Source organism: Crocuta crocuta, unplaced genomic scaffold, assembly GCF_008692635.1.
Source record: "Crocuta crocuta isolate KB4526 unplaced genomic scaffold, BGI_CrCroc_1.0 scaffold166, whole genome shotgun sequence".
NCBI lineage: Eukaryota > Metazoa > Chordata > Mammalia > Carnivora > Hyaenidae > Crocuta > Crocuta crocuta.
The window spans coordinates 2,900,484-2,923,572 of NW_027531018.1; the positions used below are offsets into that span (position 1 = coordinate 2,900,484).

Below are 23,089 nucleotides of genomic sequence, written 5' to 3' on the forward strand. Positions count from 1 at the left end.
GGGGGGGGGGGGGGGGTAGAGGCAGAGAAAGAAAACAGTCACCCTGTGCCAAAAGAATGCACCCACTAAAAGCATGAATCTATACTACATCTGTGGAAAACACTATGCAGTGCGTTACATCTTCCTCGGCTCTCCAAAATCTACTGGAAAGTGGATACAAGGTTTAGACGGATTCGTGAACAAGGATAATGTCCAATGGACAAGGAGTAAGGCACAGGTTTCACTCTCTTCCTTTCAATAATTTTATATTAAGTAAAAGGGAAAGATATTCAGAAAATAATTTGGATGCCTGCTTTACATATTTGGGGAAGACAGGTTAAGTTTCTACTTGATGCTTTTCTATGATATCTACCTAGGAATGGCACATACCCCCAAAAAACAGTAAGGGAAGGGAAGAGGACACAGAAGAAGTAGACTGTGAGCAGGACAAGATCTTTAGACAAGTAATTCACCTCCAGGTATGTATCCTGCAGAGAAACCTCTATAAGTTGTACATGGATATTTGCTTGAATATTATTAGGACTAGCAAAAAATGATTGTAAATCATTCACATTAACAGCAAAACATGTTTACATCTAAGTGAAAGTACTATGCAATCTTTTTTTTTAAAAATGAAACAGAATGATATCCAGTTACTTAGAAAACTGTCCTCCATCTATAAAGTCGGGGGGAAAGAGTAATTGTAAAACAAAAAATGTAGTAGGATATATTTTCATAAAAAATTTTAAAGTGTGTGTGTACACATGTGTGTGTTTGGAAGAGTGGGTTATAGATGCATACTTTCTACATTATAATCATTCTGCATTGTTTTAAACTTTTCAAAGTACCTATCACTTTTTTGATTAGGAAAAATTGTAGGATAGAAATAATGTTGAAAGAACAAAGAGTGCATCACAGATTGTGTGGTCTCCATTCTTCTTGCATGGAGAGAGGAAAAGATTCATTCAAGATTGCACAGCCTAAGGCAACACAAGAAATGATTCCAATCATGGGTTTTAACAGGGCCTCAGAAGTACTTACTCCAGGACTCTTTTGCTTTCACTGTTCCCACAGGACTGTCTTCAGGTACATCTTCATAAACTGAGAAAGTATACTTAGGCCTTTCATATTCAGCAGGCGCCAGCATTGTCTGAAGAACGTGTATAGTGATGTCGGCGTTAATGATAGATGTGAGCCCGCCACCATCTCGAGCACAGACCATCAGCAAAAGTGTAGTAGAGTCCAAATGACTAAGAGTTGATGTTAAGTAAATAATTCCTGGGTAGGGGAAGGAAAGAATTGAAAACAGGGAACATGCAAAAAACCCAGAAAACAACAAAACAGAACAAAACAAAACAAAACCCTGATGAGCAATAGCAACACCCGATCTGCTAACTCTACTCTGTTAATCTGCTGTCAACTTGACTGGGCCATGGGATGCCCAAACATCTGGTCAAACATTATGCAACATGTTTCTGTGATGGTGTTTTGGATGAGACTAATGTTTAAATGGGTGGACTAATTGCAGCAGGTTGCCCTCCCTGATGTGGTTGGGCCTCATCCAATCAGTTGAAGGCCTACATACAACAGAAAGGCTGACACTTCCCTGAGAAAGGGTGATTCCTCATGCCTGACTGCCTTTGAGCTGAGACTGTTTTGTCTTGTTCTGTTCTGTTTTCTTTTCTTTTTTCCAGCCTTCAGATTTATATTGAAACCTCAGCTCTTCCTAAGTCTTGAGACTGTCAGCCACCAGACTGGAGCTACATCATCGGTTCTCCTGGGTCTTCAGTTTACCAACCCCTTGCAGATCTTGGGGTTTTTCTTCCATGATTACATGAGCTAATTCCTTACAATAAATCTCTATCTATCTATCTATCTATCTATCTATCTATCTCTACTACTGGTTCTGTTTCTCTGGAGAACCCTAACATCTCTACATTCTAATACAAGAACTCGAGCATGTTTGCAAGATGATGTCCAAATTCTGTCAGGGAAGCAATATTTTCTTAAAGCTTAAACATTCGACATCTTGGAAGTATATCAATTCACTAGGAAACAGAAATTGTGTCACCTTTGTTAGGACCTAGAGCCATATCACCAGCCCCGGGTGATGGGATAGTAGAGTATGACCCCATGATCCAATGTAATCTCAGCTAATGCAAGATTGTAGGATGGTCACAATTTGCCCAGGCATCAGGATCCTAGCTCTACAGAAGAAAACTAAAATTTCAACTTCTAAAGTAGCTCTGAGCACAGTGAAACACGTATAAATTCCAGATCTTGCTCTTTTTCTTTTGGATTACTGCATCCCCCTCCTAGAAAAACCTCTTCATCTTTTCTGACTTCCAGTCACATTTTAGAGCACAGCTCAAGTCTCACCTGGTGCAGGTGACCTTCATATACCTTCCACTTTGCTTTAGATCTACCTTCTATGATCCGACAGTGGCCTGTGTACACATGCTTATGATAAATTTAACACATTTTAATTAGTGATTTTTAATCTTTCTTATTCAGTCACGAGTTCATTAATTTGCTTGATGATTTATAAATAAAATCAAAAGACAACATTTTGAAACAATTTATATCCTAATAATAAATGAAGAGTTCTGCAACAAAGGGGGAAAATACAAGTAAACCAAAAGTGAAGTTAGCAGTAGATAAGGACAGATAGTTTGTTTTATTTTTATATGTTTATTTTTGAGAGAGGGAAAGAGAGGGAGAGGGAGGGAGAAGGAGGGAGAGGGAGAGACAGAATGAGCTGGGGAGGAGCAGAGAGAGAGGGAGACACAGAATCCAAAGCAGGATGCAGGCTCTGAGCTATAAGCACAGAACTCGATGCTGGACTAGTAACAGCTCAGAGCCCTATGTGGGGCTTGAGATCACGGACCTCAAGATCATTGACCTGAGCTGAAATAGGACGCTTAACCAACTGAGACACCCAGAAGTAGGACACTTATCGGATGGAGCTACCCAGGAGTCACAGGAGAGAGAGTTTAAATAAAAGAAAGGAACATGAGCAAATATGATAATGTTCAAACTGAATTAAAAAAAAAAAAAACAAGAGAAAATTATGAAAGGAAGACAATTGCCTCTTGCTTTTACTCTAATGTTTGTCAAACTTTTAAAGTGATAACACTCAGGGAAAATAAATGATATGGATTGTACACTGTTTAAAAGCACTTAGGCATTATGTATCAAACTGAAAACTGTTCATATTCAGTCACCTAGAAGCCTACCCCCTGCTTACAGCAGTGCATGGAAAGAATTGGGGAGGATGCCTTTGCAATATCACAAGTGACTTCACTATCCATCGAGAAGAGAATGGATGGGAGTTCCGGGGAAGCTCGCAGAGTAGGACGACCCTCTTCCCACGGATACAGCGAGATAATGCTCACATCGGTATAAATAACCCAGAAACTGACCTGAAGCCTGGCAGAATAAGCTCCACAACTATATGGAAAGAAAAGGCCACATGGAAGAGGGTAGGAAGGGGCGGAGGCAAGGGTCTAGAAGTAACCGCCCTCAGAAACTGTCTGTCTGCAAGAGGGAAGCACAGTGCCTGTCAGGAGAGGGGAGAGAAAGAGACCCCCACACAGGGAGCACACAGGGGGAGGATGAATCCCTCTGACATTTGGCGGTGAAAACCAGAGGAGCCCAACTGAGTTCTTACAACTTAAAACTTGGAATTTTAAAAACTCAGCAGGCTCTGGAAGAGCTGGGAGGGTGAGAGGAAACTAAGTCCCCACCCTTAAAGGGATAGCACAAAAAAAGAATAAATGGCTCAATACAATGTGATATATTAATACGATAGAATATTAATGTAGCATCTGAAAAGAATAGATATGAGTGTTTTTATCTAGAAAGATTTTACATGCTACATTTTATGTGGGAAAAAAACTGTAAAAGTTCAATCTATAGTATCAACTCAGTGTGTTAAAAAAATTAGTACTGAATAACTATTTTTAAAATATTCTCCACTGTGAAAAATCCAAGAGGTGTTGCTAAGTGAGAATGTTAGATTACAAAACAATATGTAAAATATAATCATAAACACGAACACCTACTTTGTGTACCGCTCCCCCCCGCCCCCCATACACACACAGAAAAATATGCCTGCTAGAAAACATGGAAGGGTCTGAACAACTATAAAGAGAGAGTATCTTCTCTAGGTTGAGATTATGGCACAGTTCATTATCAGCTTTCTTACATTCCTATAGTTTTTTTCTTAATTTTGAAATGTTTTCTTTAATTATTTATTTTTGAGAGAGAGAAACAGAGTGTGGGTGGGGGAGGAGCAGAGCGAGAGGGAAACACAGAATCCAAAGCAGACTCCAGGCTCTGAGCTGACGAGCCTGATGTGGGGTTCAAACCCATGAACTGTGGGATCATGACCTGAGCCAAAGTCAGACACTTAACCAACTGAGCCACCCAGGTGCCCCTTACACTCCTATAGTTTTAATGAGCATATGTGCTATGGACTTTTGTCCCGTAAATATTCATATGTTGAAGTCCTAATCCCCAATATGACTGCATTTGAAATAATTAAGGTTAAATGAGGTCACAGGGGTGAAACCTGATCTTATAGGACTGGTATCCTTATAAAGGGAGACATCAGAGAGTTCACTCTCTCTCCATCGTGTTAGAATAAAGAAAGGAGGCAACTAGCACGCCACTCCCGGGGTAATTTTCCTTAAACACCACCATGACATGCTGAGGCTCAAAATCGTCATGTCATCCCTTATTCTCTACAAAAATCAAATTTGAACTTCTCTGCCATGATTTTATTTTTTTACATTTTTTTTCTAAAATTTTTTAATGTTTTATTTATTTCTGAGAGAGAGAGAGAGAGAGAGAGAGACAGCGTAGGCAGGGGAGGGTCAGAGAGAGGGAGACACAGAATCAGACTCCAGGCTCTGAGCTGTCAGCACAGAGCACGACGCCAGGCTCGAACTCACAAACCATGAGATCCTGACCTGAGTTGCAGTCGGATGCTTAACCGATTGAGCCACCCAGGCACCCCTCTGTTATGATTTTAAAGTGCTTCATAAGTGACCTTACTCAATGTATCTGTCATTCTGTTGCCCATCTCTCTACTTCAGACATGATGATCTCTGCTGCCATAAATATGTAACAAATGTAACAAATATGGTGATGAAACACAGCTCATGGGGTGCAATCACAGAGCCACTTTTTTTCTCCTATTCAAATTTATCTTGTATGACTCACTGTTCTTACTTGCGTCTAAGTGAAAATTAAGGAGGCTCCAATAATTTCCACAGTCACTATGAACCAATTAAAATTGTGTTGTTCCATACAAATTTTAGTAAATTATTTGTTCTAGTTTTGTGAAAAATGCTGTTAGTGTTTTGATAGGGATTGTATCAAATCTATAGATTGCTCTGGGTTATATGGACATTTGACAATATTAATTCTTCTAATCCATGAGCATGGAATACCTTTCCATTTGTTTGTGTCATCTTCAGTTTCCTTCATTAGTACCCTACAATTTTTAGAGTACACTCTTTTACCTCCTTGGTTAAGTTTATTCCTAGATATTTTATTCTTTCTGTTAGTTTGAGTCACAAAACAACCTCAATTTAATAACTTGAATATGAAGGTCCATTAATAATCAAAATTCAAAACTGGATTGAAAGTTCAGGTGGGACACAAGTTACAAGTTGGAAGTAATTGCTTCTCTCCTTCCCCATCTAGCTCTTCTCCTTCATCTTGCTAACACAGTAGGAGTTCCTGACCATCCAGGACTGAAGAAAGGGGAAAAGAGGGAAGGAGAGAGGACCAGGAACATTCTGACTGGACAGGCACTATCGTGCTGGCACTCCTTGGCCTGGGCAGCTGTTTAAAGACCACTTTCTCTTACGGATGCAGTCATGCGTCTTTTTGGAGAAAGTTTCAAATCTCCAACCCGAGGCTGCTTTAACCGAGGTGAGCACGTCTCTCTTTAGACAGGTCACTTTCCTGCTTGCTTCCTTGATGCCTACAGAGCTAGAAATGTTCAAAGCTCCTCCTGCTGGCCCTTTATGGGCAGCATCTGAAACAATTCTACACACACATTATTGGCTCTCTCCCTCACAAACAACCCACATCCAAGAGAAACCATTAAGTACTTCTTTGCCCCTATAAACTCCTAGAGTTTGTCTCCACCTAAAAACCTCTTCTTTTATTTTTTAAAAAAAATTTTAATGTTGGTTTATTTTTGAGAGGGGCAGGAAGGGCAGAAAGAGAGGGAGACACAGAATCTTAAGCAGGCTCCAGGACCTGAGCCGTCAGCACAGAGGCTGATGTGGGGCTCGAACTCATGAACAATGAGGTCATGCCCTGAGCCGAAGCTGGATGCTTAACTGACTGAGCCACTCAGGTGGCCTGGAAACCTCTTCTTTATTTTACTGTTAGACAACCCCTCTTTAGATTTTTTTTTTAATTTTTAAAAATATTTATTTACTTTTGAGAGAGAGGGAGAGAGAGATAGAGCATGAGTGGGGTAGGGGCAGAGAGAGAGGGAGACACAGAATCTGAAGCAGGCTCCAGGCTGTGAGCTGTCAGCACAGAGTCCAATGAGGGACTTGAACTCACGATCCATGAGTTCACGACCTGAGCCGAAGTCAGATGCTTAACTGCCTGAACCACCCAGGCACTCCTCTCATTCTCTTCTTTAAAAATCAATGCCCACTTATAAACTTTTCCAGATATGATTTTGCTTCCTCCATAGTTCACCCAGACAGAAAAGTTAGGCTGGACATGAAGCCTCAAGTGTTCAGTTCCTATGATAACTACGGTTTCTACTATAGCCTGATACTTGGCATTCGGTTTGATGCAACAGTAGAATGAGCTTGCTTAATGTAAGTCTGATGATAAGATGAGGAGGAGGAGAAGCGGTAGTTGGTGTAAGGAATAAGCACAGAGATGAAAAGAAGAAATACTGGAGCTTAGGCCACGGTGGAAAGCAGAGCAGATCGTGCAAGGCCTGGCAGACCATAACAACGATTTGGTCTTCAGCCAAAGAGCCATGGAAAGTCAATAGAACATTTTAGGCAGGGGAGTGAAATGACCAAATATGTCTTTATATTTGAACAAAGTCCATTTTAGGTCTCCATATATGAATTTTATTAGGGCTCTTTTCAGCAGTCACTGTTTTTTGGACTTTCAAAGCCAATTTTGCGTGGTGAAGCAATTTGTATTAAAGACCAGGAAGAAGCTAGGGAATTTCTTTGAACCAAAACTGACCACTTAGAAGAGGGAAGTATTAGGATTAACTTTGTTCTTCTGTGTCCTGAATGTTTCAAAACATTCACTTTTTAACACTTGAATATGAAGAGGCTTAAGAAAACCCACTTACTTGAATCCAACAATTTTAATTTTTAATGTTTGTTTATTTTTGAGAGAGAGCATGCATGCACAAGCAGCAGGGAGGCAGAGAGAGAGGGTAACAGAACATCTGAATCAGGCCCCCACGCTGGCAGCAGCAAGCCCAGTGCGGGACTTGAACTCACAAACGCTGAGATCATGACCTGAGCCAAAGTCAGATGCTTAACCAACTGAGCCATCCAAGCACCCCTTGCATCCAACAATTTTAAATAATCTGAGGTGTATAATAAAAGGAGGGGCCAGAAAATAACTATATACAGCTCTATAATATATATTACTTATAAATATGCATACTTATGTATGTAATAAATAACAAAATAGTCAATAAAATGAATATCATTTTGCCTACATTTTCAACTTAGAATTTATGGCATTATATTTTCATATTATAAAGTACAGTAATTACTTGGCTCTCATCTTTTTCATGAAACTTACAAATTATCACTAAGCACCAGTGCAGGAGACAAACTTTAACTTTAAAAAAATTAACATCAATTCATTTACTGGCTGTTAATGAACACTGGTTATTTTATGCTTATATTACTGAGTGCTTGGATTTGTACACACCAATTAAAATGCGCAATGTTTGTCTATGTTCTTTACCTTGTCACTTTTTATTTAAATAGAGGAAAGTGTTGGCATGAAATATTTTAATTGATAGACTAATTAAAGAACTTAAAGACAGAGTCGCCTGGGTGGCATAGTTGATTAAGCATCCGACTTCGGCTCAGATCATGACCTCATGGTTGATGAGTTTAAGCCTTGTGTCAGCCTCTGTGTTGACAGCTCAGAGACTGGAGCCTGTGTCAGATTCTGTATGTGTCTGTCTCTCCTCTGCTTGCACTCTGTCTCTCAAAAATTAAATAAATAAATAAATTAATTAATTAATTAAAGGCAAAAGTCCTCTCTTAATTAAAATCTAGTATACATATAATTCTACTAATGAAGCAATATTGACTGTCAGAAACCAATCTCCTGAAAAAGATGAGATCCTCAACCAAGGTGGTCATTCATAGTTAGAAAATAATCTGGGGGCCATTGCTAAACTTGTAAGCTATGGGATAGGTAAGAACAAAAACAAGCACAAAATCATGACCATTACCAAACATGGAGTCTATTAAGTGTAGTTTTCTCAAAAACAGAGACAGACCAAAAACAACGAGATGTTGATACCAATTCCCTATTAGTCATTAGTATTTATGATGTCTTCCCTATATTCAGTTTGTGAGAATATAAAGACTTATTCAGTAAATAGGTGACATTATGCTATTTATTTCATACACATATAGGGGTTACTAAGTTGTAGTGGCTGAAAGGAATAGAACGGACTGAAAATTCTGTCTCATATCAACAATGAAAGGATTTTTAAGGAAAACATACCCATTTTAGAAGACACCACTGAATTCTATGTATTCTGTTGAAAAGAACAAATAAATCAAGAGATGATTTGGTGTTTCAAATAGGCTTATACGCGAAGTCACAGCAAGAGATCATTTTTCTATCTTATTTAGTTGAAACAATGAAACTTCTATTTATTTTAGATTTTCTTTTAGTTTAAAAGGGGTGGGGGGAAGGCATAATAGTGGAAAGAGCCTTGAAATGGAAGTCTGAGAAGTAAATTCAAGTGTCAGGTTTATGACTATGTGCCTCAGTAAGTCACCGAGATACTTAAGGTCTTTATTCTCTTCTTTGCAGACAGGCACAAAAGCATCTGCTTTATGTCATAAGTTGATGTAAGGCTCATAGAGGCAATATATGGAAAAGATATTGAAAGGTGTTATCATCTGAGAGAGACCTAAATGGGAACCGATAATGGGTCCAAGAGAGGGTTTATGTCCAATTCTGCCATATACCCACTGTGTATCCTTAGGCAAGTCACCGAATCCCTTTCAGCCTCAGTTTCTTCCTCTGCTAAATAAGGGAGCTGAATTGGAAAGTCCCTTCCATCCCCAAGAGTCTGTGATCTTATACTAGAAAAATTAATAGGAAAACTCTCTAATATATTTTTGTTTCCTACAAAACCGAAACACACTGATTTGGTGTTCGTGATTAATTTTAGTCTCTGTCTTGCAAATAAAAGTCATTTTTTTTTTAGCATGAGTAGGTCCACATCCTTTATGAAATGAGATGTGGTTTTAATTTATTAGCTACACATCAGAATGTTCTAAATGTAGGAAAGTGGCAATCATGAAGAATTATGAGAATCATTACATGATATGAAATGTGAGCCTAACACTCACATTAGAAAAAGATTTGCCCTTGAAATAAAGAAAAACAGAGTCTGTGCTACATTACTTACAGTCCATATTAAAGTCCACACACCCCGTACAAACAAAAGATTGCAACCAAACACAGAGGCATAGCTGCCTTTGTGTGGCAGTTTCACTCACTCAGTTACCCTTTTAATTACTTGTTCTTCTGTAATGCTAAACTTGGATTTTGGGTACACCGCAACTAAACATAGAACAGACAATAGGCAGGGCGACATAAGCTTTTGTTGTAAGCTTTATGAGAACAGGAATTTTTATCTTTCTCACTCACTGATGTACACCAATACCTAAAACAGTGAGTGCTTGGCACATAATAGGTATTGAATAAATATGTCTTTTTTTAAAATATTTTTTGGAAAATATTTACTTATTTTGAGAGAAATAGAAAATTTGAGCACATGCAAGTGGGGAAGAAGTAGAGAGAGAGAGAGAGTGAAAGAGAGAAAGAGAGAATCCCAAGAAGGCCTCACACTGTCAGTACAGAGCCTGATACAGAGCTTGAACTCATGAACTGTGAGATTATGACCTGAGCCACAATCAAGAGCTGGAAGTTTAACCGATTGAGCCACCCAGGCACCGTGTGAATAATACATCTTGAGAGGATGAACATGCTTCCATTTTCTGCCTTCAGCAGAAGTCTTTAGAACTTTAACGGACTTTTCTTTACATTGTTGACTTGCTTCTGTAAAAAAAAGGTGAACCAGGAGAATTTAACCGAAGGTAGCCATAGCAAAGAGGTAGTTGGACTGCTGTAAACAACCAGCACAAATGTTTTCAATCTGACACCTTAAAATAATAAAATTAGCAGTAACATTTGCTTCAGTGTAAGGTTACTAAATAAACAGGACAAACACAAAAGCTGAGAACTACTCTTTTCATGCTCCTAAAGAGAATACTTCAAACGATGTAGGGAAAAAAATCTACATACAATTCACAAAATGGGATTAAAAACATAAAAAGAGCTATTAATAAGTATGACTCTCGTGTTCCTTCTTTTAAAACTCAAAACAGTGTGGTCTGACTCGTGCCCACATCAAAGGAGCCCAGCTAACGGAGAGCAAGAGAAATGAAGGCTCAGCTTACTATCTCTCTCCTGGTGCCGAAGCACGTTTTACAAAAATGTGCTTTGAACCAACAACAAACTTAGAAAACCAGAAACAGAACAGGAAGATAAACCCACAAGAGAAAACAGTCATGACATCACCACACCCCCTTCCAGTTTTCTCCAAAACATTTTTCTTACCAGATGAACACAGAAAGTCAAAGAGCTCTATTTTTAAAGCATGAGTCTTGGTTGTGGTATAGAGAGATCAATGGGAAATCTCTTGCCTTCAGGAAAACATGAGCCTATAGCACAAAGCATGGAAGCTTCTAAAATAGCATGTCTGACAGAAGATGCATCAACCCATGAGCAAATGAATGGATGTCTCTCTGAGAGAGATTTTTAGAGTGATTCAGGAAGAGATGACAATGTAGAAATTAGCTCATCAATGTTCCATATCTTTCTCATATAAAACTCTACAACTAGACATCTATGTAATTATATAATGCTATATATAACTACATATAAGTACAAATATATTTGCATAGTTAGCATATATATCTAGAAAAGTGCTCGCTAGCACAGAGAGGCTGGAACTAATTTGAGAGAATTTTGAGGCGGCCACAGCATTACCTACCACACTGCGATGGGGAAAGAGGATTTTAAGTTAAGTTTTGTTCTGTGTTATCAATGACACTCCCTCGAAGTTTCTTAAGAATATGTAATAAGGATTTAAATCACTTTTCAATGATTTCTAGATGTCACTTATTCATTCAGTCTACAAATATATATTGATGGAAGCAATCTCTTGACTCTGTATTTATACTGGAAGCCTCTGTAAAGACAGACCTAATGGCAGAAGAAAGAAAGTCCAACTTTTTATAGGTTACAACCAAAAAATAGATCCAGAAGAGGAAACCCTTATTCCAACACAGTTCCTTGTTCTACTCTTAAAGGACACTGACAAATTAGCTTTGATGGCATGGTCTAAAAGTCTATTATGTACAATATAGAAAATATACCCCTGCTCACGCTCTTTCTCTTCTCTCTCAGAAATAAATAAAGCACTAAAAAAAAATTTTTTTTTAAAGAGGTGCCTGGGTGGCTCAGTCGGCTGAGCATCTGACTTTGGCTCAGGTCATGATCTCACAGTTCGTGGGTTCAGGCCCCACATCAGGCTCTGTGCTGACAGCTAGCTCAGGGCCTGGGGCCTGTTTCGGATTCTGTATCTCCCTGTCTCTCTGACCCTCCCCTGCTCACACTGTCTCTCTCTCTTCTCTCTCTCAGAAATAAACAAAACATTTAAAAAAAATTAGAAAAAAAGAAAATATATTCAGAGTTGTGGTCGGCCAACAGATGAACTTGAATCCAGCTGTTCAAATTGAAGACTGCCTGTTCACTAGGCAACTTTTCCCCATAGCTAGTTGTGATGCTGTTTAATTCTCTTCTAAAGGTTAAAGTAAAGCATTCCCAGGCCTCATGAATTTCTCATGAATTGATATTAAGTGCAACCAAATTCTAAGCACTGTTGGAAAAACATCTTCAACCTAAATGAACTGGCATCAAAACTGCCAACAATAACAACCCCAGGCTACTTCCATTACGAATTTGGTCTTTGCTTTAAAAAAAAAAAATACCATGATACTTTCCTAGATAATGACCCACGTAAAGCGTTCTCCTTGATTAACAACGGCATATGTCTTCTGGCCTGTGCCAGGAATGGAAGCCTGTGGCTGAATGAAGCCCGTGCAGCAATACGAGATCTCTTCTAAAAACAGAACACACTACAGCTCATCCTTCAAGACCTTCCAGAGGAAACCAGACGATGAGTATATTGATGGCTTTTAAAAACAATCTACTAAATGTTTTTAGATCCTATGCCCTGATCACTGGCTGACCTATATATTTTTGGCAATGCTAGTGTCCTAGAGGGCCTGACAATTTGACAAGCAGTTCAGATGAATTTTGAAAAAGCCAAGATAAGTAATTTCCTAAAAAAAAAAAAATCTCTTCTGATTTTTAAAATGTTAAAGGATCCATGTCAGTGTATTATTTTGAGCAAGGCAAGTTCTACCATATTAAGACTGCCATTGTAAATAACAACTAATCCCCCAGCCAGTCACACACACACAGGATGAAAGTCCACCTTCCAGGCAAGAAGCAATGACTCTCCCCTTACCGTGCCTGGGTGAGAAGCCAAGCTCCCTTGGTAGATTAGCTTTCCTGTGTAAATTACTGTTTGAGGCTAATGAATACAGTTGTTGCAGAGGGTATTGTGAAGATCCAAAAAAGACCTTGTACAGGAAATGTCTATTGTAGCCCCTGACATTATCGTCATCACAATAAAACACATTCTACTCGTGCTCAGGTGCTTTAACAGGAAATATAATCTTGGGGCGCCTGGGTGGCTCAGTTGGTTAAGCATCCAACTCTCTGATTTCAGCTCAGGTCATGATCTCACAATTCGTGAGATCACAATTCGTGAGATCAAGCCCCGAGTCAGGCTCTGTGCTGACAGTGCAGAGCCTGTTTGGGATTCTCTCTCTGCCCCTCCCCTGTTCACTCTCTCTTCTCAAAATAAATAAATGAACAATTTTTAAAAAGGAGAAGTAGAATCTCAAAGAGATATTTGCACTTCCATGATCATTGAAGTACTGTTCATAACAGCCAAGTTGTAGAAACAAACTAAATGTCCATCCATAGATGAATGATGAAGAAAATGTGGTATATGCATTCCACAAATATGGATTTTTATTCAGCCCTGACACAGAAGGAAATCCTGCAATATGCAAAAACATGGATGAGCTGGAAGACATTATGTTGAGTGAATGAAGCCAGTAACAAAAGCACAAATACTGCATTATCCCACTTACATGAGGTCTCTAAAATAGTCAGTCATAAAATCAGAGTAGAATGGTGGTTGTCAGAGGCAATCAAGGAGGAAGAAATGGGAAATTGCTACTCAGTGGGCATAAAGGTTCAGTTAAGCAAGATGAATAAGTTCTAGTGGTGTGCTGTACATTGTACCTGGAGTCAACAATTATGTATCATATACTTAAAAGTTTGTTAAGAGGGCAGAGCCCCTGTTAAGTGTTCTTACTATAATAAAGTAAAATTAAATTTGAAAACATTTTAAAAGAAGGAAAAATGTAAAAGAACTGCTTTTTTTTTTCTGGATCATTTTGGGACCAGAATCTCTCTACTATCTGAGAAGTATTACAATGTAATACACTGTACTTGAAATGTCCTATTTTCTTGTCATCAAGTATTTCAAACATTACTTTGTTAACAATAAATCAATAAGAATGTGATGATAACCTCCTGCCATTCTACTATTTCTAGAAGACTCAGTTTACCCACTGCAGTTTCTGGCAGATGCAATTACCATATTAGAGAATTAAATAGAGCTTTAGGTACCATTTTAAAAACAAGGAAGCTAAGACCCAAAGAGACTAGGGAATGCCAGACCTAGTAGAAGAAGGAGATCTACTTTGGATGTCCATGCAATGCTCTTTGGACTAATGTTATCTACTAATACATTGAAATGAAGGAAATCATCTGTAGATGATCTTGTCATCTACAGATGGAGTGAATGAACATTTGCAAAATAAATACTATTGGCCAGTTGTTTCTCATAATTGACTGCCTTTAATACTCACAAAACCTTGCAATATAGGGATTAATATCACGACCTTTAAAGTAAAGAGACTGAGGCCATTAAAGATCATTAAGACCAGTGGGAAACAAGGCTTGAACTCCCACCTGGTCTCATCTAATCACGAAGTCTCAGATCTTTACAATATACCTTGCTGCCTTCTGGAAGGTGAAGTGAGCCCTGCAGTATCCATGCTAATAAAAAATCACTTTTGCCAATTTCCTGGCTGTTACGGAGAACCTGCTGGTTTCAGAGGAAAACTGTTCCAAGATCACATACCTGTAGTGGAGTCGATGGCGAAAAGGGATGACAGGTCTCCAGGAACGAGTTCATAGGCCACTGTTCCATATATCCCAGAATCTCTGTCAGTGGCAAGGACATTGATGATCTCGGTGCCTGGTTGGGTCTGGCCACTAATGCTCATCACGTAGGTTGATGGGTTAAAGACAGGTTCATTATCATTCACGTCCTCTATTTCCACACGAACAAAAGCTTGGGCACTTAGTCCCCCCTGTTGAATAAATGAAAAGTGATTACAAATGGATTTCTCCTGAACCCCGAGATGCAGAATAATTGACAAAGACCCTAGAAAAGAATTTTTTAAAAAAGATCATTCATTTTACTTTTAACCTTGAAGTATGAGCTCACGTGTAATAGCATGGTATCTGTACTTTAGCACTAACTCTTAAATATGAATGACAGTACCACTTAAAACTCCTACGAGGCAGTAATTTCAGACTACAGGCCAAAGATGTTCAAGGCAAGTTTTCTTGATGTCCAAAGACGAAAAACTAAAAACAAAAACACCTTTATCCCTAAGGTAAGTTTCAACTGCTAAAGGGGAGGGGTGAAGAAATATTGGTGGAAGATATAATTTTAGAAAAGATCATCAGTGGAAGTCTCCCTTAGAAGGTATCATCTGAGTAAAGACTGACCTCTGTGAAGGAGCTTGACTTCAGTAATCTGGAGGAAAGAGCAAGTGCAAAGGCCCCGAGGCAGGAGTACAATGTACATTCCAGGCCTGTTCAAAAACAGCAAAGAAGCCAGCAGGGTGATGTCAGCATGGTAGCGGCATGGCAGGGGCAGGTCATGGAGGCCTCTGTGGGCCTCTGAAAGGAGGATTTATCGGAGGGTTTTGAGCAGAGGAGTAGTTTGAATTGACTTAGATTTTAACTGTCACTCTAGCTGGAGCATTCAGAATAAACTGAAGGGCAGCAAGGGTGAAGGGGGAGACCAGCTAGGAGGCAATTAGAATGGTGGTGGCCGTGAAGGTACTTATCCTAAATTTCTGGGGTCAGATTTGCTTTGGAATTCTGGAGTTTTCAAATCTTAGAAAGGTAATAGAGTGCATAGTGTAGTGGGGGAATAGATCCCATTCCTTTTATTTTGTGTTGCCTCCAAGTAAAAATCAGGAGAAGGGGAGAGAATACAATAGAAGAAAACAATCCTTTGCAGTTTTTACTTTTCTAAAGTAAAACATGTGTTCCTACTTTAAAGTACAATTTTCCATTTCTGTCTGGTACATTTTGATACTTTCATCTTTGACAAAAATCCTTGGTAGGTCGCACAGCCTGGGCTTTCTCACTCACTTTTCCTTCTTTCTCTCTCCCCCTCTCCCTCCCTCTCCCACTCTTCAGGGACACACTGAGCGAAGAGGAAAGAGGATTCTGAAGAAAGAAGGTTTGGCCCAGGAGACAGAGAGAGGCCCGTGGAAGAGCACACACCTGGGGTCAGGGAGGCACAGAGAGAGGATGGTTGGGGATGAGGTCAATAACAAGCTTGGGAACGGCTCTCATGCTCTGAGGTCCCAGTACCTTAGACACTGGCGACTGAAAAACAATTGGCAAGTACACCTTCAAAAATAGAGCAGTTTTCCATGTTCTAAGTGGGATAAAGTGCCCGGGCTGTGCCAGTTATCAGCTAGAACAGGAGAAATGCGGGCTGGCTAAGGTTACGACCACAGTGGGCAAGTGCCCGTTGGCCCGTATTCCAGGGCAGACAGGGCTGTGTCGGCAGCAGCCCTGGATGACCCGTGGTCCACAGAGGAGGGTGACTAGAGGGGCTGCAGGCTGATCATGAACAGAGTCATGCACAGCACCTGACAGAGACTCTGCTGTTCTGCAACCTGCCCTCCTTCCCCGTTCTGTTTTCCTTTGACCTTTCCCTTTCCCCTTCCTTTTATATTTCTCCTCAGTTCAGGAAGTCATCTGTGTGAGGGAGGGATAAGAAAGCATGGGGAGAGAAGGTGATGAGAGAGTGGGGAAGATAAGCAGAAATGACTATCACTCTGGGATCTTTGCAAAGATGTTAATTCCTAGGCTGTGTATGAAGATCCTCAATCAGGCAATGCTTCCAAAAACAAGTAAGATGTTAGACTAACAAACTGAAAAACTTATTCTCAACAGAACAATGAATCTTTCTGAAGGAAAACTATTATAGATCTCAGGTGTCCTGTTTTAGGAATTCAATTTTTATCTACTAAATTAATCAGTGAGGGTGCTTTTCTCTTCTAATAACCATTTGTGAGTGTATGTTAAGTGTGATTGGCATGTATTTTCTCCTTCAATTGTCCTAATCTCCTTTTTAAGATTTTGATGGTTTCTCTCGTTTTTACAGAGAAGCAAACCAAAGCACTGAGAAACTACGTGACTTGCCCAAGGTAAATGAGACTGTGAATTGCAGATCTGGAACTGGACCAGACATTCACCTGTCCACAAAACCCCTGGTGACTTCTTTTAAATCAGACTTTTTAAAGTATTGTGGTATAAATTCTACCCTTTATGAAAGATTTGTTAAAACACTATGCTAAGGGCAATGCCAACCATGGACTCAGTCTTAGCAGAAAAAAGAAAGAGTTCCTATTTATAATCTATGTGACAAACACTGTGTAACAGGGTTTATGGAACAATCTGGAGCCAAATGATCTGGGTCTAATGTCTGCCCTGCCTTCATCTGGGACCACAGACAAGAAAAAATCAGATAGTCCCTGAGTCCTGGCTGTGTCTTCTGTAAAGCAGTAATGATACAGTATGTATGAGAGCATTTACAATGGTTAATTACCATCATTCTAAGATTTTACAGCCTCCATTTCCTAAATACTTGGGGCCAGATAGATTGGTCTTGGAATGTTTCAAGTTTTATTTTTAATTTTTTTAATGTTTTTTATTTATTTCCGAGAGAGAGAGAGAGAGAGAGAGAGACAGCGTGAACAGGGGAGGGTCAGAGAGAGGGAGACACAGAATCTGAAGCAGGCTCCAGGCTCAGAGCTAGCTGTCAGCACAGAGCCCGACGCAGGGCTTGAACCCACGACCTGTGAGATCATGACCTGAGCCAAAGTTGGACGCCCAACCAACTGAGCCACCCAGGCACCCCTGTTTCAAGTTTTAGAAAGGCCATATGGTACATATATACCGAGTCAGGTCTGGGGTGGCACTGCATAACCAAATTCTTAATATTCTGCAGCAAAATGTATGGAAAGACACATTTAGCAGGATTTAAATGTGAGTTTAAACATGAATGGCCTCATGTCAGTTCAAGTCAGGTTCCTCACTAAACGAGATCTTAAAATTTTCTATTTTGAAAGGATGTTGAATTAGGTCAATTCCAATGCTCATTTGGGGCTTCTGTTTTAATAAACTATGATAGTACTGTGTTTCCTCTCTGATTATTTCTCTTACATTTGGAATCTTATAAAACCACATTATATAATTCTCTCTTCATTGAAAATCATCTATCATTAATCTCTCCATTATCTTTAGTTTATACCAAAACATGTTAAGTCATTACTTTTGATTGCTAATATGATATTGGTACAGATATTGCTAATATAATATTGGTATAAAATAAGAAGGGCAATAAAACAAAACAAAATATACTTTCTATCTGAGAGCTTTGGGGCTTCAGAACTACAGATAAAGGATCATGGATCTTCAGGATTCAGAGGTAGGCATATGCTATGCACACTAAACGGAGAGAAAGCTCAGTGCTGAAGGGATCCTGGGGATGGGTCCTCATAAACAAACATGATTTTAGGTCTCCAGCTGGTATGTAGCTCCCACAGTCTGGAGGAGCTTTGAAAGCAGATTAGATTTCTCCACACATTTTCCTTCACTTTTGCCTAGTGTTTAGGTCCCCATTCTCCATAGTGAAACTTCAGTCCCTTAGACTATCCTGATAATGCAGCCTCTGAGATATGCTGAGTCACAACCACCCAGCTAAGCTTCTTCCAGATTCCCAGCCCTCAAAAATTGGGTGAGATAGTAAATTTTTGTTATCTGCAGCTGCTAGGTTTGGGAATAGGTAATACACCCCATAAATTCCATCCATGATTATTTTTTTAATTTTTAAAAAAATATTTATTTTCGAGAGACAAGATGAGACAGAGACTGAGTCGGGGAGGGATAGAGAGAAAATGGGGACACGGAGTCGGAAGCAGGCTCCAGGCTCTGAGCTGTCTGTACAGAGCCTGATGCGGGGCTCGAACCCACGGACCACGAGATCATGACCTGAGCTGAAGTAGGATGCCTGACTGAGCCACCCATGTGCCCTCCCATCCATAAATATTTCTTAACTTTGTCTTATTCTTTCTCTATCAACAAGTCATAGGTTGGTTTTTTTTACATAATTTTAATCACCTAATTTTTAAAATTACAGTTAAGAGAAAAGAGTATGTTACCTATAATTTTAAAAGTGATCAAAATTAGAAAATAAGCATGGGGATCACCTCAGAATGGAGGGGGATGGGTTAAGCAGGTGATGGGGGTTGAGGAGTACACCTGTTGTGATGAGCACTGGGTGATGTACCAAAATGTTGAATCACTATCCTGTACACCTGAAACTATATTACACTGTGTGTTAGCTAACTGGAATTTAAAGAAATTTTTTTTTAAATTGTAGTAAGAGACTCTTAACCAATCTACCTGAGTTCCAATCCCCTCAAGACATATTGTGAAAGCGAGAAGTAGTTTGGGAAAGTGCTAAGCTTGAAAGCATAGGATATTGAGGCTAGAGGGTTGCCCATGGCAATCAGCAGATAGGAAAAAGTTTCTGCCGTTATTCTACTTTGCCCACTGTCTACTTTCCATTCTCTCTGTTCTTGCCTTGTAGGGCTCTAGAACAGTAGAATATCAATATTTGCTCTTCATATCTTTTAGCTCAAGTGGGCTGTGGTTTTCCTTGTCAATGTGTTTTAGTCTAAAGTTCATAATTCCATGAGCAAATGTGAAAGGAAGGGAAAGTCCAATTTCTTAAGGAAAACAAAACAGAACAAAATATTAAGCTGTGATGTCACTGAAGTCAAGAGAAGCAGCATTCAAAGAATAATTTCAAGTTCATTGAGAAGTTGAATAAAGTGAAAATAAAGGCATAATGCCAGGATGTGGCACAACAGAAATCATGTTCATAAAAGCAGTTTTACTAGAGAGGCTGGATGGGAAGAATGGGTCAAAGAAAGCAAGAAAAGGGGAGAGAACAATTTTAAGCATATTTACTGTCAAAGAAGAGGAATAAAATGGTTTTCTAAAAAGGTACATGCAATTTAAAATGAGGGTTTTTTAAAAAAATAAAACACTGTTATTATACTTTGTATGTTTATGGGAGACATTCAATAGAATTTGAGATATTAGTGATTCAGGAAAAAGAAAATATTTATAGACGTGATGTCCTTAGAAAGGCTGGAATGGATGGGACACCAAACATTAAAGATATTTCCTTTTTAAAAATATTTTTAAATGTTTATTATTTATTTTTGAGAGGGAGAAACACACAACATGAGCAGGGGAGGGGCAGAGAGAGAGGGAAACAGAATCTGAAGCAGTTTCCAGGCTCTGAGCTGTCAGCACAGAGCCTGATGTGGGACTTGAACTCAAACCGTGAGATCATGACCTGAGCTGAAGTCAGACACTTAACTATTTGAGCCACCTAAGTGCCCCAAAGATATTTGCTTTTGATGCAAACAGATATCTCTAACAAGATAATAGGAAAGAAGGCAAAGAATGTGAACTGCAGTAGTCAGGAAGGTAAAAACTTCTCCCTCAAGCAGTTACTTGAAGAAAAGGCAGAGTCCAGTGTAGACAGTGCTGGGTTTTTACCTGGACAGTATTACAGAGAACTAAAGGGATTTTGCAACTGAATGACTTAATAGTGGGTCAATAAACTAAAAATCCTAACCTGGGAGAATTGTAGGCTAGAAGGAAGAGGCTACAGTAAGGAAGACAGAAAGATGAGAATGCTTATCAGAATACAGCATGCTTGAGATCAAGACTTCAGAGGCTGTGCAATTATAGGGGATGATCCTTGGAAGTGAGAAAGTCAAGGAAGTGAGATGCTCAGGGTGTTGGATGGTTCAAAAGATGCAGTGGTAGAAAGAAAAACTTGAAGGTGTAATGGTCCTAAATGACGCAGAGGCTTAAAACATGATAGCAACAACAAAGCATGTCCAAGGAATAGTCTAGCAAGATAAACTTCAAAAGCGAATTAGTTTTTGATACAGAAAGTAGTAGAAATGATTCAGACGTTGCCATGGGCAATCAATTAGGCTGGCACCCACCCCAACACCTCCCTCTTGGTTCATGATTAGCAGAAAATGGGCTTGTCTGTGAAAAGCTACAGAGGAATCGGTAACCTCAGGTGCAGGCCGTTTTAACCAAGGTGAGAACGTATTGGAGCAGTCAGAGACCAGGCCAAGTTCCTAAGGGAGTCTGCTAAATGGTGTACCATGAGTTCCAGAGGGTATGGTAGAAGAGTTTGGGAGGACAGAGCGGGTGAGGAGGAGATCGATTCAATTTAAAGTATGGGCACATCTGGGCGGCTCAGTTGGTTAAGCATCCAACTCTTGATCTCAGCTCAGGTCGTGATCTCATGGTTTGTGAGTTCAAGCCAGCCCCAGATCAGGCTCTGTGCTGACAGTGCAGACCCTGCTTGGGATTCTGTCTCTCCTTCTCTCCATCTCTTTCCTGCTTGCTCTTCATCTGTCTGTCTCTCTCTCAAAATAAAGAAATAAACTTTAAAAAAATCAAATTAAAAGATGAACAGAGCAGGATGAGGATGAGAATACGGATAACAGTAGATAGCTAGGAGGTTTAAACTTCTAGAGATAAGAATGAGGTAGAGTGGTATCTAAGACATTTAGGGATTAATCCTGGTAGTGTATTTAAAAAAATGGTAGGCAATCCATCTGAGATATAATTCAGACAATCTAGCTTGAAAACATGAGCAACTGGGTAGCAGCTTATTCTTGAAACTGGAGTGAGGGGGGTGGTAACCAATGAAATATAAGATAGGAAAAAAGCAACTGAATATTGGAAGGTGTGAATACTATCATCTATTAAAATTAAAATGAGTGCACCCTACGTTTCAGTTATGCAGGATGAGTGAGCTCTGGAGGTCTAATGTACAGCATGTTGATTATAGCTAATATTACTGTACTGTGTACGTGAAATTTGCCGAGAGTAGATCTTAAATGTTCTTATTACTCACTATTTGAGCTGATGGATATGTTAATTAGCCTGATTGTGGTCATCACTTCATACTGTATATGTATATCAAAACATGATAGGGGTGCCTGGGTAGCTCAGTTGATTAAGCAGTGACTGACTCTTCGTTTCACCTCAGATCATGATCTCACAGTTCCTAAGATCCAGCTCCAAGCTGGGCTTTACACTGACAGTGCAGAGCCTGCTTGGGATTCTCTCTCTCCCTCTCTCTGCCCCTCTCCTGCACATACACACACACATACATACACACACACACACGCACGCACACACACTCACGCACACTTTCTCTCTCTCTCAAAATAAATAAATATTTAAAAATAAAACCAAAACACATGACATTGTACACCTTGATGTACATAATTTTTATTTATCAACTACACTTCAATAAAGCTGGGGGAAAGAGGAGTGTGTGCTTTTACTCAGCAAAGTTTCTTCTAGAGAGCTACTGGCTATACACACAACTGTGCAGCATTTCAATAGCCAAGTTTTCTCATGAATATATACATATTCTCATGAATATATATATATATAACGCTGAAGGGCTAACTCAATTTATTTTCTATATTGCTAATCTGACACAGCCCTCCCCTAGGCCTGGAGTGGTGAGGTAGAGTTGAAACAGCTTTATCTCAGACAAATATTTCAGCTACCGAATTCAGACGTCACAAAAAATAGAGATAGAATGTTAATACATACATACCAAAAAGAGAGATTTGTTTGGAGAAAATGAATGGGAACAGGAAACAAGGAATTGGAGATAAGCATGGAATAATTAAAGTAGAGCACTTTATTGAGAAAAACCACTTGTTCTCCAATGTAATCCAATTATTTGTTTTCATTATACAATTTTATAGTATTCTCATGGCTTCTATCTATGGGATAAATAGCAACAGCAATAGCAGTAAAAATAGATTGTTTCAGATGTAATACCAGTAGAATAGGAGAAGTGATTGACTTAAAAAAATATTGACAGTTATCAAAGGATGAATAGAACAGCAGCAAAGAAACCCAGAACATCTAGGTATTTTATAAGAAAAAAATTTTCTATTGACAGATAGCAATCTTTTAGTGACCACCAGCAAATGAGTTCCTAGCGATTTCCTTCCAAAGAGCTTTCAGGATATATGTTAGAAAGAGAAGGTATCAGAGGAAAACCCAGAGGTTATCGGGGTAATTATGTAAAGTTAAAGGTCTTCTGTCAAGGTGCAATACTTTTTTTTTTTTTTTTTTTTTTTTTTTCGTTTAATTTTTTTTAAAAAGTTTATTT

At 39.2% G+C, this 23,089-nt stretch overlaps 1 protein-coding gene across 1 annotated transcript in view; it reads right to left on the reverse strand.

Moving 5' to 3' along the window:
• Positions 1-23,089, reverse strand: part of DCHS2 (dachsous cadherin-related 2) — a 243,136-nt gene that overhangs the window by 92,618 nt on the left and 127,429 nt on the right. The window contains exons 3-4 of the mRNA XM_077770949.1: positions 14,609-14,840; positions 1,016-1,257 (exon numbers count right to left, since the gene is read on the reverse strand). Coding sequence (XP_077627075.1) covers positions 1,016-1,257; positions 14,609-14,840 — 474 coding nt within the window. The remainder of the gene's footprint in view (positions 1-1,015; positions 1,258-14,608; positions 14,841-23,089) is intronic.